At 43.8% G+C, this 21,452-nt stretch overlaps 1 protein-coding gene across 1 annotated transcript in view; it reads left to right on the forward strand.

The window, feature by feature from the left end:
• The first annotated feature begins 1,103 nt into the window (after nt 1–1,103).
• Nucleotides 1,104–21,452, forward strand: part of PPIP5K1 (diphosphoinositol pentakisphosphate kinase 1) — a 48,424-nt gene continuing 28,075 nt past the window's right edge. The window contains exons 1-28 of the mRNA XM_081112541.1: nt 1,104–1,200; nt 1,471–1,648; nt 2,093–2,288; nt 2,800–2,890; nt 3,116–3,201; nt 3,818–3,972; nt 4,088–4,189; nt 4,643–4,804; nt 4,921–5,042; nt 5,918–6,019; nt 6,250–6,336; nt 6,456–6,531; nt 6,672–6,781; nt 6,869–6,951; nt 7,120–7,251; nt 7,423–7,544; nt 8,050–8,232; nt 10,739–10,880; nt 11,056–11,279; nt 11,605–11,732; nt 11,953–12,067; nt 12,239–12,346; nt 13,316–13,432; nt 13,585–13,749; nt 15,720–15,869; nt 16,485–16,575; nt 19,403–19,528; nt 20,463–20,525. Of these exons, the coding sequence (XP_080968667.1) occupies nt 1,499–1,648; nt 2,093–2,288; nt 2,800–2,890; nt 3,116–3,201; nt 3,818–3,972; nt 4,088–4,189; nt 4,643–4,804; nt 4,921–5,042; nt 5,918–6,019; nt 6,250–6,336; nt 6,456–6,531; nt 6,672–6,781; nt 6,869–6,951; nt 7,120–7,251; nt 7,423–7,544; nt 8,050–8,232; nt 10,739–10,880; nt 11,056–11,279; nt 11,605–11,732; nt 11,953–12,067; nt 12,239–12,346; nt 13,316–13,432; nt 13,585–13,749; nt 15,720–15,869; nt 16,485–16,575; nt 19,403–19,528; nt 20,463–20,525 (3,388 nt within the window). The 5' untranslated portion in view covers nt 1,104–1,200; nt 1,471–1,498. The remainder of the gene's footprint in view (nt 1,201–1,470; nt 1,649–2,092; nt 2,289–2,799; nt 2,891–3,115; nt 3,202–3,817; nt 3,973–4,087; nt 4,190–4,642; nt 4,805–4,920; nt 5,043–5,917; nt 6,020–6,249; nt 6,337–6,455; nt 6,532–6,671; nt 6,782–6,868; nt 6,952–7,119; nt 7,252–7,422; nt 7,545–8,049; nt 8,233–10,738; nt 10,881–11,055; nt 11,280–11,604; nt 11,733–11,952; nt 12,068–12,238; nt 12,347–13,315; nt 13,433–13,584; nt 13,750–15,719; nt 15,870–16,484; nt 16,576–19,402; nt 19,529–20,462; nt 20,526–21,452) is intronic.

The raw sequence follows: 21,452 nt of genomic DNA on the forward strand, positions 1-21,452 counted from the left end.
CCATTCCTCTACTTGTGACATCTGAGTTGTTTTTATTTTTTCCCATTACTGACTGAGGTTATGAGCATCTTTGCACATATCTTATGTGAGAGAGTTTCCCTACAGCAGGGTTTCTCAACCTTGGTACTACTAATATTTTGAATGGGATAATTCTTTGTTGTGGGGGAATGTCCTATGCATTTTAGACTATTTGGCAGCATGGCTCTGGCTGGGTAGCTCAGTTGGTTATAGCTTCATCCCCATATGCCAAGGTTGCAGGTTTGAGCCTGTTCAGTGCACATACAAGCAGCAATCAATGAATGTAGAAACAAGTGGAACAACAAATTGATGTTTCTCTCTCTCTCTCTCATTTTCTCTCTTTCTCTCTCTCTAAAATAAATAATAATAATCATAAAGAATATTTAGCAGCATCTCTGGCATCTGCTGATCAGATGCCAATAGCACCTCCCCAGATATGACAACCAAAAATGTCTCCTGCAGATGTCCCCTGCACAGCATATTCACAATTGGTTAAGCACCACTACTCTAGGTATATGTACGCAGAAGCAGAACTGCCAGGTTGTTCTGACTCAAGTTTAAGTCTTAAGATATTCTCACTGATTATGGCTCTAGGCAGGATATTTTTCCATTGTAGTTTCTGGTGTGAGGGACCTTGGCCTAGAGGAGGCTTGGGTCTGTAGTACCAGATGTGGTAGAGAGAAAATTGAAATTTCAGTTTGAGAATGGATTGGAGGCTGTTGTGTGGATGCTTGTATCCTCAGCCTAACAACCAGCATTACACCTATTTCCTTGAACAGATTTTCTGAACTTGGGCATCTTGTTTTTTTAAGGTGGAGCAGATGAAGGAGAGACGGGGGAATAGAGAATTTCAGTGTTCTGATAATGCTTAGAACATAAGGTGCCTTTAAGAAATGTGTGGGTTTTTTAAAAAAATCCATGGTAGGAATGAAGATGGGGGTTAAGGCCAATACAGCTGATCTCTCGTTCCTCTGCCCTTGAATTAAATCACTGAGTTCAGCACTACTGTAGGGAAGTGGAGAAGGACTAGGAATATTTTGGAATGAATCCAGCATTTGAAATGTCACTTTAACCTTTTCTCATAGGAATCGACAGTAACCTTCCATGAGGAACTGCCTTTCCTATGTGCTGCTGGAGTTAACAGGTGTTTCCTGCTGGCAGAATCAGGGACATGACAGCACTGTAAGGGTTAATCCACTGATCCTCTAATCAATCTCACAGCTGGAGGTGGGGTGAGCAGAAAAGGGAGACTTTGCTTTTCTGTTATGGATCTCTAGTCATTTCGAGTCTTAGCCCATGTGCATCCTTTCCTGTTGATCCTTCTTACCATAGCTTTGTTTGTTTCCCCTAATTCCCGAGTTGTTTCCTCTTATTTCCTCATTCCCCACCCCATACCCCTACCTACTGTCATAGGGCTTGGATTCTGAGCTAATGGGATACTCTCCACTGCAGAGCGGGATGAGTGGGTGCTCCGGCGGGGATGTGGTCATTTCGGACCAGTGAGAGCGAGAGTGCTACAGCCCACTTCTTCCTTGGAGCTGGAGATGAGGGGCTGGGCACCCGTCATCGAATAGGCATGAGGACAGAAGACAGTGACAGCGAGCTCCTTGAGGATGATGAGGATGAAATGGTAAGACTAGAGAAAATGATGTAATTTGGTATTGGGGCCCCTGTTATAAAGAATTGAGATTCCATTTGGAAGACACCTTGCTATTCTTTCCAAATGCATAGACTCCCTCATAAACGGGCCCTATCTTGATGAAGAGGAGGAGGACTGGAGAATGGTTGGATTGCCTCCCTTTGAAGCCCCTACTCTATTGTCTCATGGTTACTGGTTCTCTGGCTCTTCTGCCTAAGCACACATTTCCTACTATGGAAAGGCTCCTATTCTGCAAGCAGTAGGAATCCCTATAGGCACCCCAATCTAAGATGTAAGTTAGGAGACAACTTTTACTCCCTGGGTCCAAAGTCCTGGCAAGAAACTCTGTGCCCTAAAGAGATGAGATAGTGTTCCCTGATAGGGATGGTCCAGGTGGGAAGTTTCTGAGTTCCTGACAGCGCTTCCTCTCTGTAGCCTCCTGAACCTCAGATCATTGTTGGCATCTGTGCTATGACCAAGAAATCCAAGTCCAAGCCAATGACCCAAATCCTAGAGAGACTCTGCAGATTTGACTACCTGACTGTTATTATCCTGGGAGAAGATGTGATCCTCAATGAACCTGTGGAAAACTGGCCATCCTGCCACTGCCTCATTTCTTTCCACTCCAAAGGTTAGGGTCTGGAAGGAAATGGGAAGGAATGGTGTTGGGAATGTTGGACTGGGAAATGAAGTTCTTACTGTCAGATAGTAAAGAAGCCTTCAGTTCTTCCTGACACACTAGAGAGCAGTGCAAAGGGGTTTGTTTTTCCTACATCTTAGGGGAGTTGCTGCAGGTAGTGTAAAGCCCATATTTAAACCTCAGGACAGCTCTACAGCTCTTACGATCTTTTTTTTTTTTTTTTTTTTTTTTTTTTACAAAAAACAAAAGGCAAAGTGTTCTTTATTTTAACACTAGATGGGACTCTTACAATCTTGAAGGACCCTAAAAATAAGTTCTTTTTTATTTTTTTCTGATGGATACTCTAGATTTGGGAAGTTGGACAGAGGATAAGAGATGGGATGGATGGGTAGGGGAGCTCAATGGCAACTAATAGCTTTAATATGTCTATTTCTCTTGCTGTTTTTTCACTCTGTCTCTTTCACTTTCTTTCTTTGGTCTCTACTTTCTTTCTCCATCCCAGGCTTTCCTCTGGACAAAGCTGTTGCTTACTCCAAGCTTCGAAACCCCTTTCTTATCAATGACCTGGCTATGCAGTATTACATCCAGGATAGGTATAGCTTTCTGTTGACTGGTGGGTGGTTGGGTGGCCCTGAGATCATGCCTGTTTAGATAACTCTGGGAGGGGCAGAGTCAAACAAACATGCTTAATTTTTGTACCATATCCTCTTGAGTTCTGAACCATGGCAATTCCCAGTTCTTAAGCATATGAAATCCCTAGCCCTTCCCCATAGTAACCATCCCCACTTCTCCCACCTAATTTATTCTGGGGGTCACAGGAGGGAGGTGTACCGGATCCTGCAGGAGGAGGGTATTGATCTGCCTCGATATGCTGTGCTCAACCGTGACCCTGCCCGGCCTGAGGGTGAGTACCTGGTCTTGTCCAGTCCTGCCCTGCCTTGCTTTCTATGACTTAGCCCAGTTCTCCATCCTCTAGACATCTCCTATGTACCACCTATCTGAGTGAGGCTTTAGTTATTAGATTACTAGAGGCCTGTTGCACGAAGAGATTCGTGCAATAGCCTTCCCTTCCCCTGGCTGCCGGCACCGGTTTTCCTCCAGCACCCGGGACCCAGGCCTTTGCTCCGTCCGGAGCCTTCAGTCTTCGCGGCTCCGGACGGAGCCTTCAGTCTTCACTTCACCGCTTCGCCCCTACGTATGCAAATTAACCACAATCTTTGTTGGGTTAATTTGCATACTCTTCTGATTGGCTGGTGAGTGTAGTGGAGGGACAGTTAATTTACATGTTTGTCTATTATTAGGTAAGATGGGTAGAGTTAGAGCCATGGGTCTTTGGACTCAGCCTTGGATCTCTTATATAGATATTATTATGTCTATATACCATATAGATATTACCACATTTATTACTAAGATGTGATCATAGGAACTTGAGGGTTATAAAAATGAAAACTTGAAGAAAAAGGAGTTGGAAGTATTCTACAATTCTAGGCCCTAGGAATGACTGCATACCTACTTTTCAGAGTGCAATCTAATAGAAGGTGAAGACCAGGTAGAGGTAAACGGAGCTGTCTTCCCCAAGCCCTTTGTGGAGAAGCCTGTGAGTGCAGAGGACCACAATGTTTACATCTACTACCCCAGCTCCGCTGGAGGAGGAAGCCAGCGCCTCTTCCGTAAGGTATGGGGGAATCAGAGCAGTTGAAGGACAAGAATGAGGTTGTGGGGAGGGGAGCTGGAGGATTTGGGGACAAAGTAGAGGCAACATTCTTTTTTTCTTCCTTTTCCTTCCAAAGATTGGCAGCCGAAGCAGCGTTTATTCTCCTGAGAGCAGCGTCCGAAAGACAGGGTCATACATCTATGAGGAGTTTATGCCAACAGATGGCACAGATGTCAAGGTTATGGTGGATATAGGGATTTAAGAGGCTCTAAATGTCTAGGTGGGATGGGGGCTTGGGGAGCAAGTGGAGGCGTGTGGAGGGTGTCATAGACAATAAAGGGTGAATGTGAGTGGCTTTCATATTCAGGTGAAGATAACCAGCGGTGGAAGTAGATATTTAAATTGTTACTATCAGCAAGGGCAAGGGTGACATGGAAAATGATATAAAATTAGTAAATAATTTCTTAATAAGGATGATAGTGCTGGAATCCCTAGGAGAAACTTTCATAATAATACTTCAGTAGGGCTCAGTAAGAAAAGTATCAGTTTCCTTGTTCTTTATATTTAGGGCGTATTTTTGTTTTGTTTTTGGTTTTTTACTCTGAAACTAGTCTACAGACCTAGTGCTCATATTGTCTTCTCATATACAGGGTGCGCTGTGGGCATACTCAGTGATGCTATGTACCTGCAGGTATATACAGTGGGGCCAGATTATGCCCATGCTGAAGCCAGAAAATCTCCAGCTTTGGATGGGAAGGTCGAACGAGACAGTGAAGGAAAAGAGATTCGATATCCAGTCATGCTGACTGCCATGGAAAAACTGGTGGCCAGGAAAGTCTGTGTAGCGTTTAAGGTAAAGGCTTATGGGGGTGAGGGGTGCTATGTAATGAAGGAGACAGATAGGAGCAGGGATCTGGGAGGAAAAAATGGCTCCATTGTTCTCATCTTGCCTCTTTGCCCTGCATGCAGCAAACAGTGTGTGGTTTTGACCTTCTTCGTGCCAATGGTCATTCCTTTGTATGTGATGTCAATGGCTTCAGTTTTGTCAAGAATTCAATGAAATACTACGATGACTGTGCCAAGATTCTGGGGTAAGGGACACAGTAGTTTGGGCTGGGAAGAATGGGCTTAGAGAAGAGAGTTAAAAAGCTTTTACTTTAATTTTAATATTATAAAAATGCTTTCAAAAGGAAAATAGAAAAAGGGCTCCTCAGCCCTCTTGCCTTCCCAACACTGCACTACCCAGAGGTAATTACAGTTAACAGTCTTAGGCATAATATTATGTGTTTTTCTACCATGTATAAACAAATTATATTTATTGTATTAAATGTAATCATATTGTAATACTCTTTACAACTTGACTTTTAAAAAATTCATCACATAATATTTAAAACATTTAAAAATGTATAAGAAATGATGAATATGGTAAGTTTCCATGTATTCACCATTGAGCTTAAGAAATAAAATATTGCTTGGCCACTGTGGCTCAGTGGTTGAGCGTCATAAGCCCATCAACCAGGAGGTCATGGTTCAATTATCGATCAGGGCACATGCCCCATTTGCAGGCTCGATCCCCCGTAGAGGTCATGCAGGAAGCAGCTGATAGATGTTTCTCTCTCATCTATCTATCTATCTATCTATCTATCTATCTATCCATCTCCATCCCTTCCACTCTCTAAAAATCAATAAAAATGTATTTAAAGAAAGAAATAAAATGTTAAGGATATAGTTGAGGCCCCTCCATACCCCTCACTAATTACATCCCCTTTCTTCCCATCTAGAGGCATTTTGTGTTTGTTAATTTCATACATATATTAATACTTCTATTACAAATATGTGGTGGATTTGCATGCTTTTAGACTATTTATATATTTTTCTACAATGTGCTAGTTTTTGTGAGCTTCATTCCTATGTGTAGTTCTGGTTCATTCATTTTCACACGGCTTCTTCATGTTTCTCCTTCTAGGAACACCATAATGCGAGAACTTGCCCCACAGTTCCAGATCCCATGGTCTATCCCCACAGAGGCCGAGGACATTCCCATTGTCCCTACCACATCTGGCACTATGTGAGCAAAAGTGAAAAATCTGGAATAACCTACTTAAGTCAGATCAGTAGTTACTTCCCTGACCCTGTGCATTCTGACTAGGTCTCTTCTAGGAAGTTTTCTTAACCTCACCTATATTCCTAACTGCAGACAGTTTTCCTCTGTTCTTTAACATGTCAAGTAGGATGAAATGATGAGAGGTGGGGTGGGATGAAATGTGGGAGAGGTTCTGAAAACATTCCCTATCTTAGGATGGAACTTCGTTGTGTCATTGCAATTATTCGTCATGGGGATCGTACCCCCAAGCAGAAGATGAAGATGGAAGTGACACACCCAAGGTAGAAAGAGTGCCCTGATTTAGACAAGTAGATTTTTTTGTGAGGGAAATGAGGATGGGGCAGCTCTCAGAGGCTTTGACAGTCTCACCCCATATTGAAGCTTCTTCTTATTTCTTCAGGTTTTTTAGTCTGTTTGAAAAGCATGGTGGTTACAAGACAGGGAAATTAAAACTAAAGCGGCCCGAACAGCTACAGGTAAGATGGTAAATCTGGCTTGGAGGAGCAGTGCTTTGAGGAAGATAGAGGGTATGATATTGGGGGCCTCTGAGAGACCAGGATGAAGGGTACCTGGCCAGGATGTGGTCTTCTCACGGATACCCTATTACCTCCTTCAGGAGGTGCTGGACATTGCAAGGCTGCTATTGGCTGAACTGGAGAAAGAACCAGGTGGTGAGATCGAGGAGAAGACTGGGAAACTAGAGCAGCTGAAGTCTGTGCTGGAGATGTGAGAAAGGGGATAGGAAAAGGGAGCCTCTTAACACTGAGAATTGGGGGCTAGAATAGAAACTCATACTATGAGTTTATCCTGCAGGTATGGTCACTTCTCAGGCATCAACCGGAAGGTGCAGTTGACTTACTATCCTCATGGAGTAAAAGCTTCTAATGAGGGGCAAGGTAAGATATAATACCCCCTTTCCATTATCATTCAGATCTCTTGTTCTTGAACCCTTAGATGACTTCTACCACAGATTACCTTTCTGGGCTCTTCAAAAGACCTAACATTTAGATGGCCCCAGTGTTTTCCTCAGATCTAGGTCTACTTACTGCCTTTTATTCCAGCAGATCCACAGCAGAAGGCTGTGGCTCCATCTCTCTTGCTGGTACTGAAGTGGGGTGGAGAACTGACTCCCGCTGGCCGTGTTCAGGCTGAGGAGCTGGGGCGAGCTTTTCGCTGCATGTACCCTGGAGGACAGGGTAAGTGTTTAGGGGAATAAACACCTAGCAGGGCTGGGATAAAATGATTAGAGGATAAGTTGGGGGAAATGAAGGATCTGAGGCAATGGGGAAGTTAAAGGGGGAATAAGCATTCTTTCTTCCACGTGGGAATTTGTGGTATGCATCCCTGGACCTTCCCTTTGCCCTCAGGTGACTATGCTGGCTTCCCTGGCTGTGGGCTGCTTCGGCTTCATAGCACTTTCCGCCATGATCTCAAGATCTATGCATCTGATGAGGGCCGCGTTCAGATGACTGCTGCTGCCTTTGCCAAGGTGCACCCTACACTTCTCCCACAGTCCCAGCTTCCTTTAGGTAGAGAAGCAGAGAGTTTGGAGAACTAGTTGGGAAATTTAGGGTGTTTGTGTGCTGACTCAGAAGTTTCTCCTTGTTCCGACCCCATTCTGTACTACTGACAATGAGCTGAGAATAATTAATGAGGTTAGGCTCCTTGACCTATATGTCAGTTCTCCTAGTCAGATCTCATTTGATCTCTCAGACCATCTAGGCCAGGGGTCCTCAAACTTTTTAAACAGGGGGCCAGTTCACTGTCCCTCAGACCGTTGGAGGGCCGGACTATAGTTTAAAAAAAAAGCTATGAACAAATGCCTATGCACACTGCACATATCTTATTTTGAAGTAAAAAAACAAAACGGGAACAAATACAGTATTTGTATTTGCATGTGGCCCGCGGGCCGTAGTTTGAGGACCCCGATCTAGGCATAGGGGGACTATGCTAGACTGTAAGGAAAGCTAATAGATTTTGTGCTTGCCCTCCAGGGCCTTTTGGCTCTAGAAGGGGAGCTGACACCCATTTTGGTACAAATGGTGAAGAGTGCCAACATGAATGGGCTCCTGGACAGTGATGGTGATTCCTTGAGCAGCTGCCAGCACCGAGTGAAGGCTCAACTTCACCATATTTTGCAACGGGATGCATCCTTTGGCCCCGAGGATTATGATCAGGTCAGGCTCTCTATCTTTCTGCCCTGATCCCAAATTTCTAGAATTCTAAAAAATAGTGAACAGTAATTGTAGTTACCATGTGCCAGGTACTGTTGTACATACTTTTCATACATTATCTCATTTAATCCTTACCCTTTGAGATAAGTATGGGTCTACAATCTCTTATCCACATTCTCAGAAATCAAAAGAAATCAAAAGAATTTTTAGAAGTTTGGCACCAAGATTCATTTGGCAGCAAAACTTGACATGATAAGTATTTGTAATCCCTATTTATCCCATTTAGTGTACATAGTCATATTTTGCTGCATAAGTGTATTTGATTATGCCCCATGCCCTGCTGGAAGTATTATAAAGCATATAGCATATGCACTATATTAACTTCTTAAAGTTTTAAAATTTCTCAATTTCAAACACAGCTGGTCCCAAGGTTTTTTGAATGAAAGGATGTTTTAATTATTTATTGCTGCATAAGAAACTGTCCCAAACTCAGTAACTTAAAACAACCACTATTTCATTGTCTCACAGTTCTAGGCTCAACTAGTCTTGCTTGGGTCTCTCCTAAAATTTCCCAGATGTTATCCAGACATTGGAGCTGGAACCATCTGGAGGCTTGACTAGGATGCTGGTATGGCTGAGCTCTCTTTCTCTTTTTACGCTCTCCCAGTGGTCTCAGGGCCTCTCCTCTCCATATGGTTTTTCTAGCATGATAGCCAGACTTCTTTAAAAAACAAACAAACATATATGTATATATATATATTTCTGAGAGGAAGGGAGAGGGAGAGAGAGATAGAAACATCAATGACAAGAGAGAATCTTTGATTGGCTGCCTCTTGCACACCCCACTACTGGGGATTGAGCTCACAACCTAGGCATGTGTCCCGACCGGGAATTGAACTGGTTCATAGGTCAATGCTCAACCATTGAGCCACACCGGCTGAGCCAGACTTCTTAAATGATAGGTTAGGACTCCCCCAAAGCAGAAGCTTCCAAGCTTTTTTAAACTGTAGGCCCAGAATTAGCCTACATAATTATCAACATAATTTTGATATCTTTTATTGGTCAAGCGGTCACAGGGCCAGTCTAAATCCAAGGGAAGGGGAAAGTGACAAAGAATTAATGACCATCTTTAATCCACCATAAGAACTGTGGACCTATACTACTTTTTCCTCATTTTACAGATGAGGAAATCTAGGCTCACAAGAATCTAAGCAACCTTTCAAGGTCACCCAGTTAGTATGAACCCAAGGAGTCTAACTCAAGAGCTCAAGATATTAGCCACTGCATTATACTGCTTCACAGTATTAATCAGAGTGGATGCCATTACACAATGTCATCCTTCTTCTTGTGTATCCAGGCCACTTTTGACTGAGGAACATATGCCAGACAATGATTTTCCACCATCCTACCACTGAAAATTCCTCATTTCTGATAGAGTCTTTTAAAAAATTTATTTCTTTAAATTATAGTACCACTTTAACCACTTTTAAGTGTACAGTTCAGTGGCATTAAGTACATTCACACTGTTGTATAACCATTTCTTATAGATTCTTAAGTGAGCTAAGTAGCTGAGCACATTGCATTTTCTGTGTTCTTCTCTGAGCAGGACTTGATAAGGGCAGGACCTTGCTCCTTTATTTTCCAATCCATTGCTCAATGTCAAATCCAAAAAACAAAGCCACCTTTCCTCTCTCTCTTTCTTCTTTTTGTTAGCAAGAATGGAACTCATAAGGCCCTCGGTAGAATGTGAGCAGTCCGCCCACATCTGCTTACCCTCTCCCCGTTCTTCATTGACTGTTACTGTCCTAAAAGCTTGAGTTGGAAACTAGTTCTAAGGCAGCACCTCTACTCTGGGTTCAAGCTGTCATCTTGTTTAGAGGAATCCTATATAATAAAAGCCTAATGTGCAAGTTGACCGAACGGCAGAACGACTGGTGGAACGACTGGTCGCTATGGTGTGCATTGACCACCAGGAGGCAGACGCTCAATGCGGGAGCTGCCCGCAGGCCCCAGGCCAGCCAAGGCGGGTGCCAGTGGCCCCCCCCCCCCCCCCACCAATCACCCTGGTGATCTGCCCTGATCACCAGCCAGGCCAAGGGACTCTACCCATGCATGAATTTCATGCATTGGGCCTCTAGTGAGATATTATCTTTATTACCCACTCATGAAAACATTCTGTGAAGATTTTGAGGAATTTGAGTTTCATCTTTATTCCCCGGCATTTTCCATGTATTTTTTTTAGAACCCCCAAGAAAAGAACCTAGGTCTATTTTTATTTCCTCTGGACTCCAAGACTTTTAAGATCAACCCTTTATAAATGACTATGTGAAAGAGCAGTTCCCTCATCTGAAGGCTCTAGAACACCTGGTATGCCTAGTATCTTAAGAGTGCTCATTGGAGTGATTCAACAAACAGATATTATTTGCAGGCAATCTCTGTAATAAGCTCACGAGGATCTGGGCAATTGGTACTTAGCCTTGCTTGCTTTTCATCTCTCTATTCCTCACAGCTGGCTCCAACTGGAAGCACTTCCCTATTTAACTCCATGGCTGTCATTCAGAATCCTGTAAAGGTCTGTGATCAGGTATTTTCCCTGATTGAAAACCTTACTCACCAGATTGAGGAACGGATGCAGGACCCCAAATCTGTAGGTGGGTATGAATACTATCTTCCCTTCAAGGTTTTAGGTATGGATGGGTTCCTCAGACACTCCTGTGTCCTCTCTCCTAAATGACAAGACATCCTCATCTCTCTAGTTCTGCTTCAGATTTGTTAGGCTCTTTTGTTAGAGGTAAGTCTTGGCTTCTCTGTCCATCTTCCTTCCAGACGTGCAACTCTACCACAGTGAGACACTAGAGCTAATGCTACAGCGTTGGAGCAAGCTGGAGCGTGACTTTCGACAGAAGAGTGGACGCTATGATATCAGTAAGATCCCTGACATCTATGACTGTGTCAAGTATGATGTGCAGCACAATGCGAGTCTGGGACTTCAAGGCACAGCAGAGTTGCTACGTCTCTCTAAGGCATTGGCTGATGTGGTCATTCCGCAGGTGTGTCTCATAGAAGGGGTCTAACCTGGGGATAGGGGTATTGGGTAAGAAAGGAGAGAAAAGGTAGAAGGGAGGGGTGGTATTGGAACCAGAGGAAGGAAACTTAGAGAAGGAATTAGTTGAGTTGCTACAAGTCTCAGGGTCTACTCTGGCTCTGAGTAAGTGTAACAGACTAACCGAGGAGAAACCTGGAGAGGGGGAATATGGTGGATATGAAAAAGCCCTAGACCTGAGGTGAAGACAAGCTTGATCTTGAGCCTGAGAATATGAGGCGAGAGGAAGACAGGATTCATTGAGATACTTATTCCTGGCCTATGGCCCCTAGGAGTACGGGATCAGTCGGGAGGAGAAACTGGAAATTGCCGTGGGCTTCTGTCTTCCACTGTTGCGGAAGATACTACTTGACCTGCAGAGAACCCACGAGGATGAGTCTGTCAACAAGCTGCATCCCCTGTGAGGGAGGGCTGGGAGGGGTACTGGATGGAGGGAGGGGCATGTCAGGGGAGCCATTAGGGGAATCCAGACTGGGACAGCTTGGGGAACCAAGAACAGAAGGAAGGGATACTGGGATGGACAGGAGAGATGAAGTCTTTGAGGGGGAGGAGGAAGTTTGTGGAGGGGTGGGAAGCTTCCGGATTATTCGATGGTGTGAGTGACTTAGCTATTACCTCAGGTATTCCCGAGGAGTGCTCTCCCCAGGCCGCCACGTTCGAACACGTCTCTATTTCACCAGTGAAAGCCATGTCCACTCCCTACTCAACGTCTTCCGTTACGGGGGACTTCTTGATGTAAGGATCTTTCTTCTTCCTTCAGCCTATGAACATCCTTTTCCAGCATTCTTTTACTCTCTTCCTCATGCTTTTTTTTTCCTCTGCAAACTTTCTTTGGTCTTCTTGTCCCTCTGGCCATCCCCAGATTCCCTTGGCAAGCATTGCCTTACTTCTTTTTGTGTTCGGTAGGAAACCAAGGATGCACAATGGCAGCGAGCTTTGGCTTACCTTAGTGCCATCTCGGAGCTCAACTACATGACCCAGATTGTCATCATGCTCTATGAGGACAACACACAGGTGAGGAGCTAACAGGATGGGATGAGGAGAGGGCTCCTTCTTTCTCCTCCATCCTCTTTTAGGAAAAAACTGGTTTAGCCTTAGAATTTGTCAAATCCATCCAGGTGTGGCACCTAGGTACAGCATGACACAGAGCATCTAGAGCAGAGGTTCTCAACCTGTGGGTCGCGACCCCTTTGGGGGTTGAATGACCCTTTCACAGGGGTCCCCTAAGACCATCAGAAAACACATATTGAATATATAATTACATATTGCTTTTGTGATTAATCACTGTGTTTTAATTATGTTCAGTTTGTAACAATGAAAATACATCCTGCATATCAGATATTTTTACATTACGATTTATAACAGTAGCAAAATTACAGTTATGAAGAAGCAACGAAAATAATTTTATGGTTGGGGGTCACCACAACATGAGGAACTGTATTAAAGGGTTGCGGCATTAGGAAGGTTGAGAACTACTGATCAAGAGGTTCCTACTGGAAAAGAAAAGGTGTTTTGGGATGGTGTTGAGCCAGAGAGATACCACAGAACATAGCTCTGGTATTAGGGAGAGTATAGAATTTGGGACATGTTATAATGATTCTTTTTTTTTTCTCAAAAATTGTTATACATATACCTTCTTCATCTGGCTGCACAAAGATATTTTTACATGTCCTGCTATATGCACTGCAGCAAAGCTGAATTATTGTGGGAGATGGATTCGGAGGGTCGTAGAAGGGGAAGTTGGAAAGTCATGCCAAACAGTTAATCTCAAACAGTAGAGGTGAGGGAATGAGGATTCTGTAGTAACTCTGGACTATAGTTAAAGGGAAGCTCTAATAAACCAGCCCCAGAATGAAGTAAGACACTGATACCTCAGCCCTGGGAGGATACATTCTCTTGAGTTCCTCTCTGTTGTCCCTGCCTGGTCTTCCACCACCATATCCAGCTTCTCCAACTGTCCCTTCATCTGGTGATGCCCCATAGGATCCTTTATCAGAGGAACGATTCCACGTGGAGCTGCACTTCAGCCCTGGAGTGAAAGGTGTCGAGGAAGAAGGCAGTGCACCAACTGGCTATGGATTCCGTCCAGCCTCTTCTGAGGTGGGTCAGAGTGCTGGGATTTGGGACTGGAAGATTTAGGAACCAAGTGGTTGGGAAACTTGGAAACAGTACAGTGAGGTAAAAGGTTTGGGAAGTCTGAGATCAGGAGCCTGGGCGCCATTAATACGTCTCCTGTGCCTGTTGTTGCATAGAATGAGGAGATGAAAACCGACCAAGGCAGCATGGAGAACCTGTGCCCAAGGAAGGCATCAGATGAGCCAGACCGTGCATTGCAGACTTCACCCCAGCCCTCTGAGGGTCCTGGCCTCCCAAGGAGATCACCCCTCATTCGTAACCGAAAAGCTGGCTCCATGGAGGTAATGGGAGGGGCTTGGGAGAAAGAAATGGTGGAATGCTCATAGGACAATATCCATGAATCCTCTGAATCCCCTTGAGGGGTGACTCTTGGGACCTTAAGCAGAGTCCTCCTACCCCTGTTGGATATGTTTTACTTAAATATCTTTTTCAAAGCCAGTCTCCCAGTAATGCTCCTTTAAACTGGTTACTACTTCTGAGGTTAAAGAGATGCCAGTGAGAGGTGTCTGAGAGAGAAGGATTTTAAGAGATGAGCATGAGGAGGAGGCCTCTGGATGAATTTAAAAAGGCTTCTTTAAAAGGAAATTGAGTAGAAACAGTATGAGCTCTGGTCTGAAATTGCAGTCCAATACTTAGAAGCTGTGTGACCATTGACAATTAACTTCTCCAAGCCTCAATTTTTTTCATCTATAAAGTTTAAGTAATATCCGCCATATAGATGCTCAGTAAATAGTACTTACCATGATAACAGTGCAATTGGCATTAAAGGCTAGGCCCTCTCCATCTCTTTTTTGCCTTGGGTAAAAATTATAGCTCAACAGGAGCAAATATGTGGTACTTTAAATTAATCCTTTTAGTCCGGCCAGTGTGGCTCAGTCCATTGAGCGTCAGCCCATGAGCCAGGAAGTCACTGTTCAGTTCCTGGTTAGGACATATGCCTGATTGCAGGGTTGATCCTTAGTAGGGGGCATGTAGGAAGCAGCCATTGATGTTTCTCTCTCACCGATGTTTCTTCTATCTCTCTCTCCCTCTCCCTTCCTCTCTCTGAAATGAGTAAAAACATATTTTTTAAAAAATTAATCCCTTTAGGATTATCTATACTAGAAAGGGAATCAAGTCTGAAAATCTGTGTTCCCCTTGTTCTAATGAGCAGGCTTATGGCCATGGGCCTGTGTTCTGCTATTCTTGGAGTTTGTCTCTAGTCCTGTAGCCTAGAGGAAGGAACTGTTGTAAATCTCACATGTATCTAGCTAACCTTTCTGGGGTTTTGGTCTGTTTCTCATGGAAAGATTCTTGTCCTTTTTGGCCCTGTTACACTCTTTTTGACCCCATAATTTATCCGGGTCTCAGGGACTCTGTCTGATTTGAGTCCTGTTTTTATAGATGAATCTGTTCACCCATCTGTGTGCCAACTCTGTCTTAAAGGAATTGATCTTTCCATTTTAGGGATATCTCAGAAGAATCTATAACTAGCTTGCATAGGTTCAGCAAGAGATTTACAGTTAAGATTTTGGAGAAACCTGAGAAGACAAACTAGTCTGTGTTTTGGACTCATCTTTTTCTTCCTGAAGATTTTAAAGTGGATTTGAAGTTGTGAATACTCAGTTTCTTTGGGTGGGATATGCATCATTTTCTCTCAGAGGTGTAAGTTAACTCAGTGTCCACAGTGCACTTGTACCCTTCAGGTTCATGTGAATAGATCAAATGGATAGAATGACATAATCTTCCATCAATAAACTGCTCCTCCCCCTCTAAAAGTCTTCCCATTCACATAGTCTGCAGTCTCTCTGGCACTGTTGTGCTTTACCCCCTTTTCCTTCTGGTTTAAGCAGTTAAGAGACATAGGAAAGGCAGAGCTCTGTGTATCACATCTCAGATTTGATGCGATTGCCATTTCTTTCAGACCTATAGGAAGCTTCCTGTTGTGATCACATTTCTTTCTTTCAATTACTAGTGTAGCTTGTCCAGGATAACTGTTGCCCAAGATGCGTTCCTTCAATTTGCGAGAAAATCTTCTGTCTTCTCCTTGGTCACACAGCCTTTCAATATTAATATGTTCTATATTATCCCTATCAATTACAACCCTTCCCCATCCCTTCTTCTCCTCTTGCTTTGGACTATTTTAGAATACAAACCTGTGACCTTCATTTTCTCCAGTCCTAAAACTAGGTCTGCCCAATAGGCACTGGGGCTTTCGGGGGCCTGGGGGTTAAAGGAGCCTTGACCGGCTTTCCACCCGGTCTGATTTCAGGTCATGAACATGCAGTGCACAGGGAACCTGGACCTGATCCCCTTGCGGGGACGGCGCCGCAGGAGGTCAGGAGACCTCCCCCGGCCTTCCCCAGCCATCGGCCTACAGCCCCGGGCTATGTCTACCACTCACCTGGCATCCTGCACACAGGTGTTCCTCCCTACTTCATCTTCCTTTTCTGCCTCTGTCTTTGCCTTTTGGGATTTAGGGATTCAGAACACTGTTGGGGTTGGGGTGGGTATATGTATGTGGGGGGTTGTATGATTGGACCCTTGTGGGCTTTTTAGAAATCAGTTTCATGTCTCTAAAAGTGGAGGGGCGGGCTTCTTGGTTCAGATAAAAGACTGCGTATAGTTTCCATAGCCACAGCTGTCTCATGGAAAGAAGAGAGGGCCAGACTTTATTTCTTATTGTAGCTGAGCTGTTGTCATTAGCTTGCTGAGTCCTGCAGAGAGATAGATAGTATTAAGGAACCCTGCTCTGCTGAGAACTGAGAATGGCTGAATAATGATTTCTCAGATTTGGGATGGGAGGAATGGGGCACAGGCATCTTGGAAATAGACATGCCTTCTAGTGTAGAAGGATTCTCTGGACAGTTTCCTTTTGCACTGCAAACTACACTCTGTTTCCTTTTCTTCCTCCTCCTCCTTAAAAGATCCTTTGGTTCTTCCAAACTTTCTGACATTGCTTCGCTTTGTAGGGGCAGGAATTCAGGATCTGCTGAGTCGAGTGGCAAATGGTAACATAGAGTCCTTTGTTCTGCAGGTGCTTTCTGAGACTTCGTCTTCCAGGCCTGGTGGCTACCGGCTCTTTTTGTCTTCACGGCCACCTACGGAGATGAAGCAGAGTGGCCTAGGTAAGGTTTTCCAGCTTCTCTCATCTGTTGTTGGGAAAGGGTGTCTGTCTGTTCTTCAGAGTTTTATTGTGGGAATTGGGGTCATCCAGTCAGTAGAATTGTCTGGTGGGGCTAGGGAGGATGAATTTGGAGAAGCCATATTTAGGTGTGAACTTTGATCCCAATGACTATTTCAATTCCAGGAAGGTGTTTGTCTTCTGGTTTTCTATACCAATCCCCCTTTCTCTGACTGAAGGGCATTTTTTGGCTTCTCCTCTCATTCCTTATCTGTCCCTCCAGTCTAGCCCAGACCTTAAGGGGCCATGGAGACTCTGAATCTTCAGAGTTATCAGAGACAGAGCTATAAATAGAGGTACTCATGAACCCTATAAGTGTTATATTCCTCATTTGGAGAATTTGTGCCATGTCTTTCTCTGAGATCTGTGTTTATTATATCCTTGCTCTGACCCTTCCTATCTCCATGTCCTCTCTATCATCTCTCCTAATCCTGTAATTTTTTTTCCTTCCTTCCTGAAAATTGAGGGACAAATCTGAGACTGGTATAGTGGCAGAGGCTTCTCTCAGGACTTTGAGGGAATGTCTCTTGATTTTTTTTTTTTATTCCTGGAGAGGGGTGGAGAACATCATTCAACCTTTCCTCAGAACACAGACTGCAGGAAGGACCAAGCTTCAGAGGGTATTGTATTCTTTGGGAGTGGGGAGTGGTCCTTGGGAGGGGCTATCTTTGAACACAGTGCCTTGTGGACCAGTAACTAAAAATGGCAGGTAGCGATAATTGTGTGGGGTCTGGGCTTGGTCCCCTGGCTTTTTCTATCTTGTCCTATATTCTCTTCATTTAGCTCCTTTGGTTTTTCTGTTACCTTTCTTTTTGGCAGCCAATTTCTTGGCCCCAAAATGGTCAGAATTTGGACCAGCAGAGAAAGATTTTGGTAACTTTCCAGGCTAATTTTATGGGAGTAGGTTGCCTTCTAGATTCCTGAAATGAGATAGATGGTTTGGTTCATGAAACATAAATGACAGATGTACACATCTGTGATACAGCCTTCTCATCCCAGAAGTCCCAGTAAAGAATAGATTTCAAGTAGGCTTGAAAAGAGGATAGGTGTGTCTGGCCCAGTTAAGCGGGAGTGCTGTCATGAACAAGGCAGAGGTATCGGCATGGTAATTGACAGATGGTGTTGGTAAGATGGAGACTACCTTCTGAGATGATCCAAGAACTGAGCAGGACAGGATGGCAGGACTGCACCAGAAAATTATTTAGTAGAGGAAATAAAAAAGCTGGGGGTGGCTGGGGACAAAGCCAGCTAGTTTCAGATTCTCTGAAGAAAAACAGACAATTTAGCAACCCTTATTACTTTCTGAAACCTCATTCTCTAGAGCCTGTTTGAGAACGAAAGGTAGAAGAAGTTGCTGCATAAAAGAGCAGTCCTGAATTCAAGGGTGGAGATTACTAGCCATCTGAGCTTTCTTAATTTCTGTGGTGACCCCAAAATGCTGGGACCCCTGAAACTATGGCCCCTTCTTTGTAGGATCAAAAGAAACTGACCTCCTCCCTACTTTATTCATCTTTCCTATGAATGTTAAGTTCTCAAGCCAAACCCAGGGTCTTGTCTAAGATGGATTTGGAAGTAGTGGGGCAAATGCCACAAACTTGGGTGTTAGTCTTATCTCTTCCTTCCCACTCTGTCCTCATGGGCCATATATGGTAGGAGAAGGGACTATGAGTACCAGTCCTACTCTTGATCAAATATTTGGGACGATGACTGACTTGATTTATTTGCTTCAGAAATTTTTCAGGTTTTATTTACTTCTCTGATTGGCAATAGGGTTCTCTTAGATTTCTTTGGACATCTGATTTGGAGCATAGGGCTTAAAAGACAAACTTTTGAGAGCAGGGAAAATCATCTTTTTTGTTGTTTCCTGCTCATTAGGTCCTCTTTAGTAGGGTGCTCTGCACATAGTAGGCATACCATACATATAATCACCTGACTTTTCACATGCCTTTCAATTTGTGTCCATCTTCACTTCAGAAACAACCTGTTTCTTCTTGATAAAAAAATAACTTTTTTTCCCCCCTAATTGAACACAGTTGATCCTCGGAGTCATGAGATCTGGATTCTAGTCCAACTTAGCTCCTAACAAACTGTATGATCTTGAACAAATGAGGTCCCTTTTGAATCTCAGTGTCTTCATCTGTAAAATGAGAAGGTCGAACTGGATAATTTTTCAGCTTTAAAAATTCAGTGAATCTCATACTTCCTTTCTTGGGAAAGGTAAAAAGGCCTAAATGGAGATAGAAGGGAGGGAATGTTAGATGAAAAACTTAGGAGAAATTGGAACTTATGAGAACTTGGGATTTGAGCTGAGTGCTCAAAACTTAGTCTGTAGTTTCAATCAAAGTTCTTTACTTTTAACCTATAAGGGATTAGATATCTGGGTTCTTTGAACCTTATATCCAGAGTAAGGAACACGGAATCAAATCTAGGGATATATAGACTGATTGCCTATTCTTTTTGTATTCCCGAGAGCCATGTGGAAAGCATAGTCTACCTCTCAGTAGCTTTGAGTCCCCTAATATCACTAACCCTGCATTGTAGTGATCCCTTGTATCAGCCATGTAGATCTTCAGGAGAATCCCTACTTTGCTTGCTCAGTATAGCTATGAAAGTAGTGAAAGCTGTTTGTGGCTGTGTGTAGTAGCCACAAGATGGTGGCTCTGAATGGCTGTGTGTGTGTGTGTATTTTGATGTTGTCATGTGATGTTGTGTGTACTTCTGTGTGGTAATTGCAGCTTTGCGTGGCTACTAATGCACTCCCGGCCTTGCAGGCTCACAGTGCACAGGGCTATTCAGCACCACAGTGCTGGGTGGCTCCTCCAGCGCCCCGAATCTTCAGGACTACGCCCGCAGCCATGGCAAAAAGCTACCGCCTGCCAGTCTGAAGCATCGAGATGGTATGTGGGTGGGTTTGGGGGAGCAACTCTTTTCTTCATTTGTCCTCCAGCAAGGACACATTTCAAGTAATTTATGCTTAAGATGGCACTGATGCTGGCCTTATAACAAGTTTATTCATCAATTATAGAGGGGAGAAGGAACCAAGGCCTCATCCACCTCCATTTGCACTCTCTCTCACCATACAAGTATTACTTATTTATGCTTATCCCTTCATGAACTCCCACATACAGCCCTGCTACATCAATTTACTCCACCTCTATATTCTTTCCTGGATTCTGGTATATAGGGGTGAGGACCAAGGAGGATGATCAGGAAGAATGTAGTCGAGCCTTGATTACAATCTTGGAAATCAGGGATGGGGAAGTTGCTTAGCAAAGTCTGGAAAGATAATATGGAAAGAGACTGGGGGAAGGGATGAAAGTTTCTACAAATATTTTATTTCTAGCCCTAACCGGTTTGGCTCGGTGGATAGAACATCAGCCTGCGGACTCAAGGGTCCCAGGTTCGATTCCGGTCAAGGGCATGTACCTTGGTTGCCCGCACATCCCCAGTAGGGAGTGTGCAGGAGGCAGCTGATCGATGTTTCTCTCTCATCGATGTTTCTAACTCTCTATCCCTCTCCCTTCCTCTCTGTAAAAAATCAATAAAATATATATATTTTTAAAAATATTTTATTTCTAAATGATGAAAAAGAGGATGTGGTGGTGAAATTAGAGTTGTTTGTAGGGCTGTATCGTGGTAGAGATGACACATGGATTCCTAAGGAGAGATACCAAAGGAAAAAAATTGAAATGTGGTAGTTAGGAATCTAAGGGTGGGGGTGGGAGCAGGTCATATACTAACTGTAAAGAACAGAGTATGTTGCTGGCAAATTCCAGAGCAGAGGGTGGGGACAGGTGTGGGTATAATCCCCATGATGTCTTTTCTCCCCAGAGTTCTTGTTTGTCCCGGCCGTAAAACGATTTTCTGTGTCGTTTGCAAAGCATCCGACTAACGGTACGTTTGCTTCTGATTCAGTGTCATTCATCATCACCATGTCACCCCCAGACACGTAACCTCTGAGTTCTGACACCGATTGTTCCTCTCCTACCACTGTGTCAACACCCTGCTGTCTCTGAATGAAACACTCACTAAGTGTCCCTCTTGGGACATATCCCTTTTGTGACAAACCTTAGCCTTGGCTGCAGCCTGGCTGCACTATCCCTGTAGCAACTCAGGGTATTACTTCCATGGTCACCATCATCACCACTGTGTCACTTTTTTCAGCATCATCACCAAAACATTCAACCTCTCTCTTTCCCATCACATGACTGCTGGGCTTTGTACAAACAGAATAATGGTTCCCCATCTTAAGAAGAAAATAGTATTTCCTATATTATCCTTATTTCTTCTTTCCAGCCCCAACCCCACAACTCAGCTTATGTAATTTTTATCTTCCTATTTTTTTCTCCAACTCTTTTGTTGGAGTGGATCACTAGTTTGTTTCCCTCGGGAGCAATGCTGCAGTTCCCAGCTCCCAAACCTACCTATAAGGACATTGGTCTTGAGTATATAGTCTCCCATCTCCATATTCCTGTATCCTACCATTATGTGTACTTGGTGTGGTTCTTGTGCTCTTGACATCTGCTTTATGTAACTACTAACCTAGGGCCTGGGCTTAGAAAACAGGAGCCCAAATTAATCTGGGAAAAAAGAGAAAAAGAGAAGAGTTGGAGATAGTAGGTAAAGGAAAAAGAATTATACCTCGAGTTTTTACATGTGATTTCCATGTAGCCCTAGCCTGCCTAAGGCACTGCTGTCTCAGGCTTGAAGTGATGAGTTTAGATGTCTGCTGGGACTCACGGGGAGCTTGGGAATGAATGATGTAATAACATTTCAGGAATATTGGAGAATTGGGTCTACCCACACTAAGATGGGAGACCC

Source organism: Myotis nattereri (genome assembly GCF_964212035.1).
Source record: "Myotis nattereri genome assembly, chromosome: 1".
In the NCBI taxonomy this organism is placed as follows: domain Eukaryota; kingdom Metazoa; phylum Chordata; class Mammalia; order Chiroptera; family Vespertilionidae; genus Myotis; species Myotis nattereri.